At 43.4% G+C, this 19,374-nt stretch overlaps 1 protein-coding gene across 1 annotated transcript in view; it reads left to right on the top strand.

The window, feature by feature from the left end:
* The window catches only part of HACD2 (3-hydroxyacyl-CoA dehydratase 2), a 91,383-nt gene extending 82,137 nt beyond the window's left edge, over positions 1 to 9,246 (top strand). Inside the window, exons 5-7 of the mRNA XM_063099908.1 lie at positions 1,283 to 1,404; positions 2,817 to 2,995; positions 7,680 to 9,246. Coding sequence (XP_062955978.1) covers positions 1,283 to 1,404; positions 2,817 to 2,995; positions 7,680 to 7,762 — 384 coding nt within the window. The 3' untranslated portion in view covers positions 7,763 to 9,246. The remainder of the gene's footprint in view (positions 1 to 1,282; positions 1,405 to 2,816; positions 2,996 to 7,679) is intronic.
* Positions 9,247 to 19,374: the final 10,128 nt, after the last annotated feature.

A 19,374-nucleotide genomic window follows, 5' to 3' on the forward strand; every position in this document is an offset into this window, starting at 1 on the left:
AAAAGTGCTCTTGCTCTTGACAGTATAAATTCTTATTATTTTTAGAGAATAGTAACTATGCATTTATGAACTTCTCTGTCAGAGCGATTTACTTAATAGGTATGTAAATGACTACTTATTTCAATAGGTAGGTGGATTGCTCTTCATGTACACTTTCTGAGGAAGAATATAAGTGCTAAAAATGATCAGCATTGCAGATGGAAAGAAGCAGAAGTTGAGACTAGAATGCCGTACCTTTGTTGTGTTAGGTATTAGGAGTGAGACAGAAAGTTCATCTTGTAGTCGAGACGTGATCAGTTTACCTAGTAGGATTTCGTATTCACGTCTGACTTGAGGACTGTTTGGGGTGTGAGGAAACTAAAGTGAATTGGGGTGCAAGGTAGTTTCCTGTTATTGGTTTTCAAGCACAAAAGATCATTATAAACCCAGCTGGGGTGGGATGGGGGAGGTGATGAAAGTTAATGCCACAGCAATAAGTTTCCATGCAAGAGAGCATCTTAAAAAAACACCTAAGGTGCTCTTTTAAAAATTTGTGGGTTTTTGCATTAAAACAACTTCAGAGGAGGTGGGGAATTTCAAAGCTCTTCTGGCTCTGGTTGCCTCCTGTGACCGGCATGGAAGCTTCTATAATCGTTGAGGATTTAAATCAGGGTCCTAGTCTCAAGAAGAAGTCACCAGTGGGAGAGAAGAAATGGGCCCTGCCTGCTAGATGGTCACCAGCTCTTCCCTCACTTGAATTCATCCTACCCAGTGAATTAGCCTCATCTTCAACTAACTGTGCTTTAATTATTACATTCCCCTTCTTTGTAATTTCCTTGGATTCTCAGTTGTCATGCAAATCAAATTAAAATTCTCGGTAATGGATCCCAAGCCTTCCACCAATTTGCCCTCCCACCTCCTTACCTAACTGTTCTTGACTCCTGCCAGCGTTAGTGCACATTGTCCCCAGTCAGGCCAGCAGCCGATGTGCAGGAGCTCACTCGTCATGTTTGTTTCTTCCTGTGGGCTACAGCTCATCTCATTTCCCTGCTGCTCTTACTTGTCAGTAAGCTGAGCTCCTTCCCACTTGCTCCTTATCACCTGGCCGCACACAACTGTTCTCATAGGCACATGTCCCTTTACTTGGCAGGCTCCTTCTGTGCGGTGCCATGGCCATGGAGGAGAGAGACCAGTGGCTGTATGGACTTGCGTCAGCCCCCAGCTCTGCAGGGGTGCTGCACAATGTGAGCACTTCTTCCTGACTGTTTGTTACATGCTTGCTTTTGTCTCCCTTTTCCTTCAGGTACAGAGTGAAGACAGTGTCCTCCTGTTCGTTATTGCCTGGACCATCACGGAGATTATCCGTTACTCCTTTTATACATTCAGTCTATTAAACCATCTGCCTTACCTCATCAAATGGGCCAGGTAAAAATGTACATGGAATGAAGACTACCTTTTGAAATCATCCGTCACTGCATTTGCCCTGTATTGCCTAAATATTTCCTCTAAGTTTTTAAAAGTAGAATTGTAGGACACAGGAATCGGGTAGAAATCTGGTCTGTAGATTTCATCAAGATAAATGTCTCTGCTTAATTTTGATTAATAGAAACAGTTTTTTAAATGTTTATATTTTGTTATTTTTATTAGGATCAATTCTTTTCAGTTAAATTATTCAATAGAAATTTGATGTAACATCCCTTTTTTTGTCCATATCAAATTTTACTGATGAGCTTCTGCCATTATGATGTTTTTTTGGACCAAGTCCAGTTCTCCTTGAAATTTTGCCAAGAAACTGTGATTCTTAAATTAATTTTTAGTTAAAAACAAACATTACACGGCAGTTTTAGCTTATCAGTTTTATTTTGCTTTGATATTTTTTACCAGTAATATTCATTATGAATTGGATAAAAGGCTGATAGTTCATCTGTTTATCTTAACTAATCCCTGAGACAGTTGCGAGCAGTTTTCTGAGTTGGAAAAGACTGTTGGAGGGAGTGACAAAGCAGAAGAACCCAAATTGTTCTTGGGCCCGAAATGCGTTATTTCATAAGGAAAACGGGCTCCTATGCAATTTATGAGTTTAGTGATAATGTTAGGGACATAATCCAATTGTTTCCAACATTTCAAGTGTGAGAATGCCTTCTTTTTTTTTTTTTTGCAATAAACACTTTTATTTGGAAAGGGGAAGAAAAAAATTGTGTGGATCCTTCCGTGTTATATTAATTGTAATTGTGGGGTTTTTTTGATTGAAAAATTACATGATGACCAAAAGCTATTAAGAATTTTTAAATGTTTTTTTAAATTAGCAATATTTCATTTTTTACTATAGCATGTACAGACATTTGAAAATTAGCAGTATACACACGTTTGATGTGGTATTTTTTTCAGTTCACAGACCATACAAGATTGCGTGTATGTTGGTATGTTGTATGAATTCCTAGACAACATCTTCTAACATTTCTCTACCTGCTACTCTAAACCCTTCTGAATCCCCCAACCCCACCCTGTTTAGCCCACAGGGCAGGACCCTTCAATATAAGCCATGACTCAGTGCTTCTACTTTATTAGTATTTGGCATCACCTTACTTATTTTATTTTTGTGTGTGTGTGGGCGGGCTCGTACAGGGATCCAAACCCATGACCTTGTGGTTATAAGGCTGTGCTCTAACCAACTGAGCTAACTCGCCAGCCCCACCTTAGTTATTTTAGGGAGTTATTTTGAAGAGTTATAGACAAATCGCTTTCTAAAAGGTCAGTGCTGATAAGAAGGGTGGTAGTGCATCTTTCTGCTAACACTAGCTCTGAGCCTCAGAAATGAATATTTTGTTTTGTTTTAGGTATACACTTTTCATTGTGCTGTACCCGATGGGAGTGTCTGGAGAACTGCTCACAATATATGCAGCTCTGCCCTTTGTCAGACAGGCCAGCCTGTACTCCATCAGTTTGCCTAACAAATACAATTTCTCCTTTGACTACTATGCATTCCTAATTCTGATAATGATCTCCTACATTCCAAGTAAGTAAACAGTAATGCATATATTTATTTATGTTTTAAATTTTGACTCTACATTAACTAGAGCTAAATGTTTTCAATTGTTTTTGCACCGTATACAAGTAAACGTAAATCTAATTTACTGGGAATGCTTTGGTTTTTATTGAATACTGACTGTCAAAGGGAATTTTCTCTGGTAATAATTGAATAAAGATGAGCCCTTCTCAATACAGCTGCCAAAATGCAACCCTTTTCTGTGTGTGGGTTTGAAACAGTGAGTATATACTGGGGGAAAGTGCTGAGTGAAAAACAAAAAGCCATTAAAGACCTTACCTTGATTTTATTTTTGTCTCTTGAGAGCTGCTTATTATGGCATTGACAAACATTGTAAAAAGATTTCTGCATTTTTTACTATATCAAAATAGTCACTTCATTTTAAAGGGATCAGTAGTTAACTAGAAAAAAATAACAAAAAATAGATTATTATTTTTTCTATATTTCTCATTTTCTTCTTGAGCACTAAAGCCATATGAATGGGACATAACGTTCTCTGCAGGATGGTTTCCAGTCATTTTAGTAGTACTGCTAAAGGTTTAAATATATCGATAATCAAATGTGCCTTTCAACTGACTCAGTGACAGAGAGAAAACGACATGTTTGAAGCTTCTATGAGGCGAGTTCTGTTTGCTGAGGATGAGGACTGTGGTCCTTTTCTCGGACTTGGATATTCAGTTGAATCCTATGTTAAGTCTATGATTGATTTTTACATACCAGAAGGATTTTATTATATTCAAGGACATGTAATGTTACTGTTTCTTCTCCTCTAGCTATTTCCATAGCCATTGCAACTCTGAATCTTATTTTAGTCCATAAGGGATGCTATATTCTCCCCTAAACCCTAGGTTAAATTGAGACAGGGTTGGATTTTTCTTCAGCCCACAGCATTATCTGAATGAATCATTCTAACAGTCATAAGCAGCACGTTTGTGTCCCTCTGGGGAAAATTGCATTTCATGCATTGTGAAAAAAACTACATCCGGATTTCATGTGAACATTTATCTTGGAGAAATTCTTGGATGTAGTTCTGCTTCGTGATTCATTTTCAACTCTATTCATTATCAAGTCCTCCTCTTTAGTGCTGGAACCATGGTGGCTAAAGGCTGTTTCTCTCCAAGTGTAAAAGGTAGTTGATTTTCAAACAAAAGATATATGTGGAAGAGTCTAAAAATTTAAGTAATAAAAATTAATAGTTTTTCACCTTCCTAATGTTGTTCCTTTAGTTTCATTTTCCACCTTCTAGAGCAACATTTTGCAGTTGCAGTTTTACCACACTCAGAGTAACACATGTTTTCCCAGTGGGCACCACAGGGTGTATTTAAATTCAACACAGTTTTTCAATGAATAGGAGACATGTACCGTATTGGATAACTGGGAAAGACACAGGGAGGTTACCATGAAATCAAACACATAAGATGTCTCCACACGGACAAAAATCTGTGGGTCCCTGCCACAGAATTCCTACAAGATTTCCAGCCTGTGTAAGGAACAACTCCCCAAGCAACCTTATTCTGTGTGCACCTGCTGACCTGACCTGTGCCACACCTTGTGCCTCTCCCTGCTGACCACTTGATTTAGCAAAAGAGCCTGGTCAAGCACAGGCAGCCCTTCTGTGGTAACAGGATTCCTGGAGGGAAACAAATCCAGTTCTGTGGCATTTGTCTTCTTGGCCTTGAGAAAGACAGAGAGAAAACACAGACCTCAGGACTAGCTGTCTTTTAGAGAGTAGGGCAGGTCTCTCCTCCCAACAGAAGTCTGCTTTTTTACCTCAGTTCCTTCCCCTTTCATCCAGTCTTAGCCTCCTGATGGTAAGAGAACTTGGCTTTGTTAAAGTCTACTATAATTTCCTTTTTTAAGGCAGCTTAACTCTTGTAGGCCAACAAAAAGGGTAGATTTCAAATAAAGATTAAAAAGTTCCCTCTAAATCCCTGACTCCCTACCCAGTTTAAGATTGCAGCCCAGACCCTGTCTTGCAGCAAATCACCATTGCGTCTGCTGGCACTCACCGTGCTCCTGGCCTGAGCCAGACGCCTTGGATATTTTCAGTAGCTCAGTTTGTTAATATTGAGACCAGTTTGTACAGTTCGCTCTAGCCAACTGCACATTTCCAACTTTCCAAAGCTTTGTATTTATAAGAAGAAAATGCAGAATTAGGAAAGGTTGCTGTTGACATGCAGTCTCCTTTACCAAATTTGGTTTTCTTTCTACAACTTAGTGTTTTTTTAATCTTCTTTAATGGGAAGTTGATGATACACATTTATTATATACAGTAACACCTTTTCTTTATGGTTCTGATGCACTGTTGCATTGTTGCACATGCAGCCCAAATTGTGGCTCACCGCCTCAGGAATTTTCTCGTATTGGGGTTCTCTGGAGTCCCTGGCAAGGTGCTCCTCTCCTGTTCTGCTTCAGTTGCAGTTATGTACAGTATCGGTACAATACAGTGTCTGCAGATGTCTAAGTCCTGTTTACATTTTCCTCCCCAAATTGGTGAAAATTGGTTATGGGGGAGGAGGCTAAAAAAGGTTGAGAAACACTGTAGAGTGAGGACACTGAGAAGCTGGCACTGTCCAGGTTGTCAGTAAACATAACCACATCTCTAATTTTAGAGCAGCTGAGAACGGGACTCGCCCCAGGCCCAGCATTTCCAGCTGCTCTCATGCTGCACAAGTCCTGCTCTCCCTGGAGGGAAAGAGAGCCCCCAACGGGTTGGCCATCCATTTCCATTCTGTGTGTTCCAAACTGGGAGAGTAGAAGGTAGAATTCACAATAGCCTGTTGTTAGATGGAGATTTTCTCCGTGTTTTTCCTCAGTATAGGCCAATGTAGTTAAAAGCAGAAGCCACACATCTGGCTTCTGGCCACTAAGTTCTGGCCACCAAGAAGTCACTGCTAGAGCTGTAGAGATGAGCCCAAGCACCCCATATCCCTGGTCTCCCACACACATTCCTTTCTCTTGGGCACTGAGGAACCACTGGGGCTGTAAAGGAATGAAAGGACCCTGTCTGCCCTCATTTCTGGCATCTGACCTTTCTGGTAGGTATACTTGGCCATCGTTTTGCTGTAACTGCCAGTAAGGACCTAATGAATGGCTTCTAGGTCATTCTTCTCCCTCAGACCCTCTGAACTAGCTGTGAGGCTGTAGCCACCCTCTGAGGAGTAGTGTAATCACAAATACTAGTGAAAAAGTCCCTGGCGTGCTAAGCTCACAAAGTTTCCCTGTACTAAAGTGAAAATGTCTATAGAAATGTGACTGGCCCCACATTTTTTAATGATTTCAATTAGTATTCCTTATGGCTTAATTATATCTTACTTCTAGGTTTTAGATTATAGAGCTTGTCAAATTTTCTGGCTTTCGTACCAACATAGTTCTCTCCTTGCTGAATTATACGCATAAGCTGGGTCCTTTCTGTGAATAACTTCCTGCCTGGAAACAGCGAGTGGAGCGGACGGCAGCACTGCCCGGCATGGGCCGCCTCTGCACTCCCTCAGATCTGTGTGCACACACTGCTGACGGCTGGGAGGACTCGGGGAGGAGCCTTGGAAACTTGGCCAACTTGGAACCCATTTAAAAAGGAAGAAGCTGTCAGGGAAGAATTGGCAGGAGTAGAAATTACCTCCCCCCAAATATGTTACTGTCTAAAAAATAGAGATTAGAGCTACTGGAGAGGGGCGAGAAGGAAGGGAATTTTATACCAAAGACCATCTCACCTGGAGCTGTTTACGTGGCTGTTGACCCCAGTTTGCAGTTACCTCATGAAGGTCGGGTAGCTCAGACTGGCATTTCCCAGCAGGGACATGATAGGCATTTGAGGTGGGACAATTCTTAGTTGTGGGGGACTGTCCTGCATTGCAGAATGTTTTAGCATCTCTGGCTTCATATGCTAGATGACAGTAACCTTCCCCCTTCTCCCCTTATTTCCAAGTATTCCCTAGGGAGGCACCTTGTTCATTTGAGAGCCAGTACTTTTTAAAGTATTCTGTGAAATGACCAAGAACAGAAGAATCTCCAGTGCCTAAGATACTGGCTTACTTTTCATTAGGGCTTTTTCTACACCCAAACCTGGCTTATAGTTGTGTTCAAATCAAATGTTGTAGCACTCCTTCCCCTCCTCAGTCTTCCCATTCAAAGAACAACCTTTCTCAGGAAGTACTTTTGGGAGATCCCCCTCCGCATCCCCACCTGTGACAGAGGGGGCTAGACTGAGCGTCAGATCTGTCAGTGAGTTGCTGTGAGACCCCAGGCAAGTTGCATATCCTCTCTGGGGCTCTTTGAAATCCCTCCTCTTTGAAATAGGAGTAATAACTCAATCACTAGAATTCTTCACCTGGTTGTTCTGAAACTAATCAGAATAAATGTGAAGATAATATGAAAGAGTGTAAAGATTATTTGGCAGCTCTGTGACATCTTGATTGATAATGACAGTGACTGTAGTATATGTCATTCCACTCAACACCACTCTTACCCTTCGGCTAAAGCAGAAAAAGGTAAGTCTGTGTTTTTCATCCCCTTTCTCAAGCCCACTTTGTTATTTTCCTTAGTTGCTGGACAGAAAGGAAAGAGGGTCAGAGAGGACCTCAAGTTCATGTACTTTAAAAAGAACCTGCAAATTTAAGTGATCTCCTTAACCAGTTCTTTCTTTTCTTTCCAGTTTTTCCCCAGTTATACTTCCATATGATACACCAGAGAAGAAAGATCCTCTCTTATATTGAAGAACATAAGAAATTTGAATAGTTCCTGCTTTCTGCACCTGCCCCCCCAAACAAACTTTTCAATGATCAAAAAATGCTGCAGACTTTTTGAGTTCCCAATACGTTTCGTAGAAAATAAGTAAGAACTATTTTTAAAATATTAAAAAAACAAAAAACAGAAATCCAGTGTCACATGGGCCTGGGATTTTATTTTAAAAGGTTGTCACATAAAACATTCTGGCCGGTCCATTGCAGCATGCTCTTTCAACCAGAACTTACTAATATTTATGATGGTGTTAGAAAGGGATTTGGCATTTTATATTCCTTCTGTCCTTCATGTATCTGATAAAGATCTGTAACACTAAATACCTGAGAGTTACAGTCTGAGTAATGAAGTTGTACCAACTGAATGCCCAGCTTGCGATAGAGTTATGTTGCAGTCTGCAGTGTGTTTAGCATTCCCTTTTCAAAGTGCTTGACTGCATGCTGGAAACTATTTGTATTTTTGAAGTGGCAAACTTTGTTCTCTGGAATGCTCTGAAGTTGTGGCTGGGACCTATCCCCTCACATCTAGTGAATGAAGTATAAAATGTATATGCCTGTGAAGCTTTGGGGTAGTGCCGTAATCAGAAAACAACTAGAACCCTGTTGTTATTTTTTTTTCAATTGAGTCATTGCTGCCTGCCACTAAGAAACATGCTTGAATTTAATGAGTATGTGTATATTGTGAGGAACCTACCTTATCTGGAGCTCAACCTCCATCATATGTTAACAAAATAACAGTTCTCAGAGAGGGAAAGCTCAGCAGCTAGTGACAAGTACTTTTCATAGTACTGTTCTCAGAACACCTCTGGCTGATGGATTTGCCAATAGCTATTCTCCTTTATGGACCTGAAGCCAATCCAGTCACTAGGAGCAGGGAATCTGTTATTGAAAGCACATGGAAGGTGTTGCTTTAGAAATATCCAGAAAAACATTCAGGAATAGGTTTTAACACCATTATTATTTTACTTTTTAATTTTCATATACTCTTCTGTTATGACACTTTTCCTAACAGTGATCCTATGTTAATTCCAAGCTGTAAGTCCAAACTCAGTAAAATGTTCCAGTTGGGCAGTCATGAGCTAAAAGCAATATCATCTCCACGTGTTGTAGGAGCCAAGAGATAGTTTGGCCCTATGGACATTGTCTAATTAACATAATATCTTCATACCATTTAATTGCTCAACTGTGCATTTAAAACCCTTTAAGAAAGGGTTGGATGAAAATGTATAGCACAAGTTTAGATGTGCATCAGGTTTTAAACACAGTACCTTCTTTATGGAACCTTTCACCCCGCACCCCCCTTTTTTTGGTTGAACCTTAAGACTTTAAAATTCTAGCTTACTGAGTAGTTGTAATTGAAAATATAATTGCTAATATCAGAAGAATGTCATAATGGAAAATCAAATTTGCTTATTTTCATAGACATTTGAAAATTTAATGCAGGCAGGTGTATAATAAATTATTTTTGAATTGAACATTAAAATTCTGCTTCTTAAAGTCAACACTTTTAACTTGGGTGTGTTGAGATTAGAATCTATTCTTATATTTGATGGACAAAATATATGGGAAAGATTATTCTTCAGACTTTTTCTCTCATTTTGGCCTTCCAAAATGTATTTCCACTGTAAAATAGAATTAACTTTGGTTTTATTAGCTTTATTACTTTATTCAGTTAAGATTTTTTCAGTTGTTTTTGGAATAGTTATATAAGGTGGCATGAAAAATGCAGGTTTTCCAGGATTGCTGGGCTGGGGTATTATTCAGACCTCTCTATTATAATTTGTCACTATTTATGAAAAATATTCTGTTACAAACAGTGGTATTGCATCAGATTGAACTTTGGCAATGAGAACACAGCAAACAACTCCCTTCTGAAAAAGAGTCTCAACCCCAGTGTGTATTTTTGTACATCAACATTTAAAATACTCAGTAACCTCTCTCAGTAACTGGTGTCTTTATCCCTAACATGAATTAATTTCTCCTTGGAAGTGGTGGCGTTCTTTTATAAATTGAGAATATCCAACCCCACCAACTCTCACATCTTCTTATAAAGTGTGAATGAAGAACGTGGGTTTTTGGTGGTGGTGATTTTTTCAGACTTAGCAGTTTCATTTCAGGGCACAGTCAAAGTCATCATCTTCCCAGCTGCCCACTTGATTGCGTGTTTCAGATCCCCACTGGGGGCCTCTGACAGAGAAAAGTCTTTGAGGTACACAGTAGTGCTTTGAAGATACAAGCTGCTAATCTTCTTCTTGCTGTGTTCTGTTTGCTAAGGTTGGGATCATTCATTTAAAATGTACCAAACATTATCAAAGGCACCGTGGAGAGTTAGTCATGGAGTAAAGCACTGTCCTCCCAGACAAAAAAGGTCCTCTAAAGCAAACTTCTGCCATGAAAGGTTTAGAAGATATAGAGGTAAAGAGGCATATGAAGAGATCGTGCCCTCATTTTTCACTTGTTTTTTTGGTTATTCATTTATAATAGAAGGTTGGCAGTGATGTGGTCTAACCTGCACATTATTTTCAATTCTGAGTTTCAGATAAAACATTACAAAACATCAAATTCAAAACATACTGCTCCTTTGAAATTTGGGTAAAAAATTACACAACCGTATGTATAGTCACTTTTGTATTTTTTCTATGTTGTGAAAACCAAAATTGTAATTTTATAAGTCTTTGATTCACTGAAATTATATAATTTAAATGTATTTTTTGTATATTTAGAAATAAGGAGTTCAAATACTATGCTTAACTTTCTATGCATGCATTTGAAAGCTGTTTTTACCTGATTGATAAAGTTAACATAGTAATAAGTTGTATTCATAAGATACTGATCTGTGTTGCATTTCGAAATAAACTGTGTGTGCTCTGCCTGGATTTGAAAAACTGACCAGTGAGTATAATGATTTTTCACATTCAATAGGCCTGAATGTGGTGTGTCAGGAATATGGAAGAGTTTCAGTTGTGTTATGGACTCTAACTCTTTCGCTGACAATTTTAAAATCTATTTCTCCTAGTCATAATGGTTCTGCACTTACAGGAAAAAGACAGATTATATTTAGAGGTTTCCCAAAAGTCTTTCTTTCCTGCCAATCTTCAAGCTTACCCAGCCAGTCTGCAATCTGGCTGCAGAGATAAGAAGGATTCCTCATGTAAGTGACCAGGAAATCTAAGAAATTAATCAGCCAAAGGTTGAGAACTCGTCTTATAATGAAGTCTGGGTTTTCTTTAGTGTAACTTTTCTAATATAAGTTGAGAGGGGAGAGACTGATGCCCAGCAGTGTTCATCTTTTATTAAAACAAGATGTGGTGAAGTTCAAGTATGCCATCCTGAAAATGCCTCCAAATACAGAGCAATCCTAGGAACTGCTCTGCTCTCTCTCAGGTTCATAGTAAGAAGTGGTGGGAAGGACACTGACTTAGGATATCTTCAGCCAGGTCACTTCCAACCTTCCATCTCTAGACCCTCAGTTTCTTCTGCGTGTGCTGGGCACTTTCCAGTTATTTCCCTGGGTGATCTTTCTCATGGTACTTGCAGTAGTAATGTGTCCCTTCCTGGGTCTGCATGGTCTTTCTCAGAGTTAACCATCACCGCTGCCCAAGAGTGCACTCTTTGTCCCAAAGGGGAACATTTTCTTTCTAGACGCTATCTGATCACAGCCTATACGTTACCAGCACAGTGGTTAAACTACTTCTGTCCTCGTATGGAGTCTATTCTTTTTCAGAGGTAGGCTTTTCATTTATGAAAACAGAAATAAAATTATTGCAACTGAAACTGAGGAACAGATGGTGAAGTTAATAGTAGAGGCTACCCAGAAAATGCAACCTTTACAATTAATGAGAAACGGGGGCTTTCTCATTTGTCATTGTCATATTTTGTGGCAATTATGTGTACTATGTTAACATAAGGCTTAGCCTGGAGGAATTACCGTTGGTATAATTAAGAGACCTACTGTTACACACAGCATTCCAAAAATACTGCTGTGTTGTTCTGTTCCCTTTAACAAGAATGAAGACTGGCTTCGCAATTCCTCATTATTTAAAAAAGAAGAAAAAAAGTTCCAGCCTCACAAGTAGTATGGCTCATTTGTCGTACAGTTTAGTGGTGAAGAAACTGTTCTAAGCGACTGTTACCAAAAATAGCCATACCTATTAACATTCCTCTGCTTACAACTGAGAACCAGAGTCAGAAGAGAGAGCTGTGTGGTTTCTTGACCAGAACTTTTTTTAAACACGTGAAACTAATTTTTTTTTTTTTTTTAGAGATACCCTTAATATTATGGGGGCAAGTCTCATTACCAAAAATTATCTTTCCCACAAAAGGCAATTCACTGTAAAATTCTTTCATTTGGTGAGCAAAAATAAAAATGTAAGAGGCTCTGTGTTTAAGCACCTCGTACTCATTTCATAAATCTTTTTGTTTGGAAATTGTGTTTTCTGCTCCCTAATTCCAGAGCATAGACCTATTACCACGGCAGCGCTTTTGCATCTGTCCTGTCCTTGGGTGGATGCAGTCGAGATATGTTTCCAGAAGCTGCTCATGTTTAAAATCAGGAACATATTTTCACCACCGTGTTGCAGTATCTGGGCTTTCCCTCTGGGGGGCAGCACCTCACAAGCAATCTGGGGCCTCGCGAGCCAAAGGAGTTTGGGAAACAGCTTCGGCCCAAGAACACCAAAGGGGCAGGAAGGCGCACTAATGAAAATTAGTCATGGATCTTTATTGTCCATATAAAGCAAAGACAGATTTTAAAGCATATTCTGGAGGAGCACAGGAAATGATACTTTTTTTTTTTATAGCAAATAAACCAGCATGGGTGCATGCTTTGAGGCTCCATCTATTTTCTTCCAGCTGCAGAACCCTCACCATCATGGACCCTGCAGACTACATGGTTTTGAAAAGCCGAGAACGTTTGGAGCTGGGTCATAAAGCAGGTGTAAGCACTCCTTTTTATTGGAGAGTCTGCTTGTTCATATTTTCAATGTTCAGGGAGGTCAGTTCCCACTCATTCTGTCTGGATATTTTTGGAGGGTGGCCTGGGCCATGAGAAAATGTCAGGCCACCTTATAAGGCCGTGTCTGGAGCTGAGAATGCTTGTCAGCAGCGTGTTCAGTATACTCTATGGATTTGAATTAACTGGACTCTTGGACTGAGGACTTTCTCACAGATTTAAAAAGCTGCTATTCATGCCATGGATTATTCTCGCTCTTAAATGGCTGAAAGTCTTCCTCAAGAGATAGCTATTTAAATGACAAGCATTTTGGACATACCAAGTAGATAACCAAGGGGCTATATAAACTGGATAGTGGCCACCAACAACCACAACTAGTTGCCTGTGCTTAGGCTGACAGATCCTACCGCAGGTGATTTGTTTATCTGACTATTGTATGTTAAAGTGAAATCCACAGACAATTAGTTCTGAGTGATGATGGGAGTAGGGCTATGTTAAGGAGAGGGGTCTGTGGTTTAAAATGAAGCAAAATCAGTTTTTTTCTCCTAAACTTTTTCCAATCTTTTTGTATGTGAATGAAGTTTATGAATCTCCAAGAAAGGGAGTATTAATGCAGGATTTTCTGAACCTATTTTTCACCTTTATCCTTGAAACATCTTCAGGGCTAAGGTTTCTTGAACACCCCTTGAAAAATACTAAACTGTCAGTATAGCTTTCCCCATCAGAGAATATTGATCCATCTGGGGGAAAAAATGAGAAAGGGAGCCTTAGCCTGGCATCTAGGAAGATTTGCCTTGTTTCTTCTCTGTTGTTACTGTAGGCTTTTGAAGTATGTATATATAAATCATCATCATCAAAGAAGTAAATAAATGACTGGATTGAGAACCCAGGTGTCAGCAGCCATGGAGTCTGCCATTTGCTGATTTCCAGCGATGTAAAAGTTGTCCGCCAGTGGATGTGAACTTGTCTGAGCAGGCTGGGCTGGGACCAGCAGCCCTATGGTGCTACACAGGCTTAAAGCCCTAGCTGGGATCAGTCCCATGCGCCTCTCACCCTTGGGGCTGCTTGCCTGGCACACTGCCCATGAGTCCCTAAAAACTCCATCCTCCTTAAACCTCTGACTCACTCACAGCTCAGGATATCACCCAAAATTTCACAGAGAAAACAGAGCCATCAGACAGCAGTTCTTCAACTTTTTGAAACCAGATCTGTAAACTTGCCTGTCCTGGGCTCACCCTCTTCTTTTCCTCCCGTTAAAAATGGCATGGGTGACCCTTCATCCAAAGCTAATTCTCACCTTGTGCTCTAGATGTTTCCAGCTTTCCCCTCCTCAGAGACCTCACTATCAATCTGATCCTCTCTGTACTTCCTCTTTGCCATCTCGTCCCATCTTGGCCTTGACCCCATGCCCTCTGCTACTGTTCTCCTCCTCTTCTCTGCAAGAGTGGGCTAGAGGCACTTCTTTCTTACCTCCCACTCCCTCCCTGTCTCATTCCAGCGTGGCTCTTCCTACCATGCCACTGATATGGCTCTGTTCAAGGTCACTAGTGACCTTGTTATGAAATCCAGTGCACACTTTTTAGTCCTTGTCTTATGGTTGAAATTGGGGTGCACTCCTGCTGGATGTTAGAAATAATAGTATAGTTTTGGAGTAGACTGGGGGGTGCAGTAATATCCAATCCTGGCCCAATAGTCTCATTTCTCCTGCATACATCCCCAGTGAAGGTGCATGCAAAAGAATCAATGAAAAGCAAGCAAACAAAAAGTGCCATGGTTAACTGTGGCTTGAGCTCCAGGGCAGAGTTCCGGTGGGCTTGGCAGAACCTCATAGAATATTCCTACTTCCTAAACTGGTGAGAGCTAGTAGCCTAGGCTAAAGGAAATTGTGAGGCCACTCAGCTCACCTCCCACCTCACCTCATCCCATTCCTCTCCATCCCAGCACTTGGGTCTTAACCTCTGTGATGGGGAGAAAGGCTGGTCCACCCCTCCACCAGCTCCAGGAAGATTGAGGCTGGTGGAGGCCTAGCCTAGGAAGGACAGGAAAGCATCTGAGGTGAAAGAGACCCCCCCCTTTTTACTACTTAGGACTAGAAGGCACAGAAGAGAAAGTTACATCTGTGTACAGTGACCTCTTAATGCCCATCGACTCCACTTACACTCACTGGAAAATGTGGCTCCATCAGAAGCTTGAAACTGGACATTTAGATAAGCATTTCTCTTCCTTGGGGAGGAGCAAAGACATGCTGGGGGAGAATGAAGAGGAACCTCAGGATCCTTCCCAAGAAACCGATGTCTTTCCTTCCTGTCTGCCAGCCGTCATTCCTGAAATGACCTTTTCTCCTGACGGCCTGCTCTTCTGGTTTTCTCCTGCCTCCTAAGCCAACCTTTCTCAGCCTCCTCTGTCTACCCCCTAACTTGAATGTGCATCAAAAATCACCCATGGGCTTGTTAAGATCAGATTCCTGGGCTTTCTTCAGACCTACTGAGGAAAAGTAGGAATCTGAATCGCTGGAGACAGAGCTTGGGGGTCCATTTTTAGATAAGCTCCATGGGTGATTCTGATGCCAGGGTGTCTAAAGAAATTTTGAAGATAATTGCCTGAGGGCTCCCGATCCTGAGCATTCTGTCTTAGCCCCTCTTCTCATTTCAAGCCCAAGGCTGACGACCGGCAGTCCCCAGAGCAGATCTGGCCCATCCATGTGTTCTGTGTAGCCCACATTGTATAGTTTTAAAAATCAAATCAGTTGCAGACTCTTTAAAATTGAGAGATGTCATGTAACCATCTAAGAAAAATCAGAGGGTGAGGCAGCAGAAGCTAGCATGGGTGAGAAGCAGGAAGTGCTGCCACCACTGGATTGAGCTCAAGCCCCAGTGCCACCTGTCCCTGCAGCCAGGTGCCTGCAGACATCTGAAGCAGGGCTGGAGAGGAGGAGCAGGGTTTCCATGGCTCCGCGCTCCATCTCCACACTGATGACTCAGGCCTGTCTCAAGCCTGCATTTGCTTCAGAGCTCCAGCAGCCATCTCCATTGTGGTATCCCATTAGCACCCTAAGTTCACCCCATCCAAATGCAAGTCATCATCCTCTCCCCTCCTGCCACGATCTCCTCCAGTCTCTCCCCCTGTCTGGGTGGCACCCCCATCACCAGTTGCTCCAATCAGGAACCTGGAAGTCCTCCTCCGTCTGCTCCCTCACTGGTCCTCATGTTGCTAAGTCCTGCTGGTCCTGTCCCCTGAGGATCGGTTGACTCTATGACCTTCTCTCCTCCGCTGCCCCCTCCCTCTCTTGTCCACGCCACCACCATTGCTCGGCGGGGCGGAGCGAAGCCTCCTAACCAGCCTCTCGGCTCCCAGTCTTGCCCCCGTCCCCAATCCATCCTCCATGCAGCAGCCAGAATAACCTTCATAATGCGGATATTATCATGAGGGTCCCATTTAAACACCCTCAGGAACTCTGTTGCTCTTGGTGAAAGTCCAGACCCCTGAATATGACCCAGAGACTGTCTTGGACCTGTGCCTGTGTATGTCGCCAGACCCTCTGCCCCCACATTCTGTGAAAGTCAGGTCCTCAAGGCATGGTCCTCACCTCCTGGCATCACATCCTCTGCCGGGAGACGCTCATTCCCTCACCCCGGCTGGCTCCTTCTCACCCTTCAGCTGGGGCGGCGGCCTCAATCTCGGCTCCCGGAAGCACCTGCCCAAGGTCCTGGCACCAGCTCAGGTGCTCCTCCCAGAGGTGCCCACAGTGCCAGGGTTGCCAGAAAAATAGCAGGAGGCCCAGCTAAATTTGTAGTTTGGATACACAGTGAAGAACTTTTTAGTATGTCTCATGCAATATTTTTAATAATTTGCCAATAATTACCATGTGACAGTTCCCGTGTGACAGTGCTACATGTTTGCCTGTCGAGATTGAGCTCCATGAGGGTGGGGCTCTTCCAGGCTTGTTTACCATGTACAAGAGCACTTCAAAATGTTCATGGCAAGATTCGCATTATCTTTTAATTCTATTTTTCCACAAACGTTTTGAAGTAGCCTCGTATCTCAGTGCCTAGCATTCCACTGGGGTTTGGGAGACTGGTAGAAAACTTGTAAACAGAGATCAAATGGGGTAGATTCAGGTGCTGAGCTCTGTGAAGACACTTGGAAAGGCAATGTGTTGGAAGTGTGGTCAGACGAAGCCTCTCTGAGGAGTGACAGGTGCGGGATTTGAACCAGATCCCACAAGCCCCACAGCCCACAGTGGTTTCTCTCCACCATGCTGCCTCCCTGTTCCCTGAAGCACAGGGACATCAGTGGGGAGCAGGAGGCTGAGTGGCATGTGGGTACCCCACCAAGGCAGCCTCCCAAAGGTCACAGCAGCTGGCTCCTTGGAGAGTTGCATCCCTTCCTGAGCCTTTGGGGCACCCTTGGACTGAGCTCCATGAGAAGCACAGTGGATGGGATGGGAGGTGAGGTCCTGGCGGGTCTACCTCCTGGATTCCAGGCTGTGGCACCCTGCATAGCTGCCCCTGGTTGGAGCACTGGGGGTCTGAGCACAAAGCTTTTCCAGGGCTTAGCATTCTCCTCAAGCACTTGTCATTAACAAAGCTGCTGACAGCTGGGAGTCTGCTTACAAGATCCTGGAAGGCTGGCAGTTTGTTTAAAAAAAAAAAAAAAAAAGCCCAGGGACAGAGCCCCCTCCCCAGGCCAGGCTGGGTGTCCAGAGGTGCAGAGGTATGTGCCCACATGCCATGGGCATCTCTGACCACAGTCTAAAGCCTGCATTTCTCTGGGTCCATCTCTGCCTCTTCTCCCAGCATTAGGGCAGCGAATCAAGCCTCAACTCTCCCTAAAAGCTCATCTGGGCCTTACAGCAGGCACTGATCACAGTCTGCCAGCAGCTCGGGCTACTTTACCTCACACCCATAGTGAGGAGATGAGCAGCCCCCTGCTCCGTGGAAGACTGTCAACACCCCCCTCCCATACCCTCCATGCCCCAGCCCACATCATACCCGAAGGAACCATGACATACCAGAGCCAAAAGGGGCCTCAAACTGGTATCTCCCCCTCCAGCTTCCACTTGTACAGAGTCGGAAACTGATGGTAAGGAGGGAAAGGGACCGCTCCTCATCTCCTTACCACACAGCCTGTAGGATGGCGTGCAGGGCACTTCTGGGTGTGCCAATTAGGGAGTTCCTTACTAAGGAAGGCAGAGCCCCAGGTGCCCACACTGTGGTTTCAGGTGTGGACTTCCAAGGAGATTGTAGACTTGAGGGAGAGCTTCCCAGGCCCTTGGGATTGTGTCATGGATTCTGCCCATACCTGGAAGCTTGGAGGACACACCAGGGGTCTCTGTGCGAGGCAGCCCTGGGAAGGCTGAGGGCCACAGGAAGCAGGAGGTCTGCTGCGGGGTTTGAGTAGTCCCCTCTTGAAACCCCATGGTTCATAGCTTAACCAGGGCCTGTGAGGGCTTCTAAAGATGTTATAGGTACTGACCCATGAATGGAAGTCTGTGGGCTCCTTCCAGAAGCCCCAGCTCCCAGCATGAGCCCCTCTCCCCTGTCAGAGAAGTGCACCCTGGGATGCGGCCCACACATATGGGATCTGAGGGCTTGCCCAGCCTCCTGTCAGGAATCTCAATTCCAAGCCAGGCGGCTGTTTGGCTCGCCTGGTATATTTAGAAAAGTCAGGCTCTGGTTGCTCCCTGCTCCCTTACAAAGTGTGAACTGCACCCATCACATGGAAGTGTGATTCACTTCTCAGCAGCTAGGCTGAGCTGCTTCCCACCGCCTCCGAGCATCCCTGCCTCCCTCAGCCCTCTCCGCACCCATTTCCCCACATCCTCCGCAGGACGGTGGAGAGCTGGGAGAAGGCACCTCCCTGACCAAAGGCAATATGTCCCCCTTGCATTTTTGATAGCAACTCTCTGGTCTGAGCCTGTTTCCTTGCTCTCTGGAATTCTGGATGCTTTCCTCGTCACAGAGCTCAGTTCTCACAGCCCACCTGCGCGCACACACACGCTCTGCCCCCATGGTCTCTAGAAGCCCCGGACTGGCTCACGGTGCAGTGGTGGGACCCTCGTGTAAACAAGCGCAACGAAGCAGAGGCTGCGTCCTCACGGCCTGCGGCCTTTCTTTTTTTTCCCCCCTAAAATGATATTTTAAATTGTTTTGGTTACTAGCATTTTAAAATTAAAGAATTCGCATTTTTAAAAAATTAATTTCCTGCTTCTCTTGAAAAAAGATGTGGTGCTCTGGCAACCCTGGGCTCCATTCCTGCCGCCTTGGCACGTCTGCAGGGGCTGGGTCACAGCACCAGGCCTTGCATTCATTTGTGTTCCCTGCCAGGGCTCTGGAGGTGTTTGGGTTGACAGCTCCACAAATCTAGGGCCTTCTCTTATGGCAGGTATGTACCTAGTGCCCTAGGGACATGAAGGAGGGTCCGATCTCTCCCTTTCCTCCCTTAATTTCTCATTCTCTGCACTCCCCAGTGTTCCCAGTTTATGTCCCTTGTTTTTCCCCTCACACCCCTCTCTGGTGCCCTATCTTAGTGGCTTGTGTGGTGCTATTCTTGCCCGGCACCAACCTCCCCAACCCCTGCCTGGTTCCTTGGAGACAGAGCATGGCGGTGCTTTGGAGTCAGGCCTGAGCTTGATTCCTGCTCCACTTTCTGCCTTCACC

This window comes from Cynocephalus volans, chromosome 1 (genome assembly GCF_027409185.1).
Source record: "Cynocephalus volans isolate mCynVol1 chromosome 1, mCynVol1.pri, whole genome shotgun sequence".
Taxonomy (NCBI): Eukaryota; Metazoa; Chordata; class Mammalia; order Dermoptera; family Cynocephalidae; genus Cynocephalus; species Cynocephalus volans.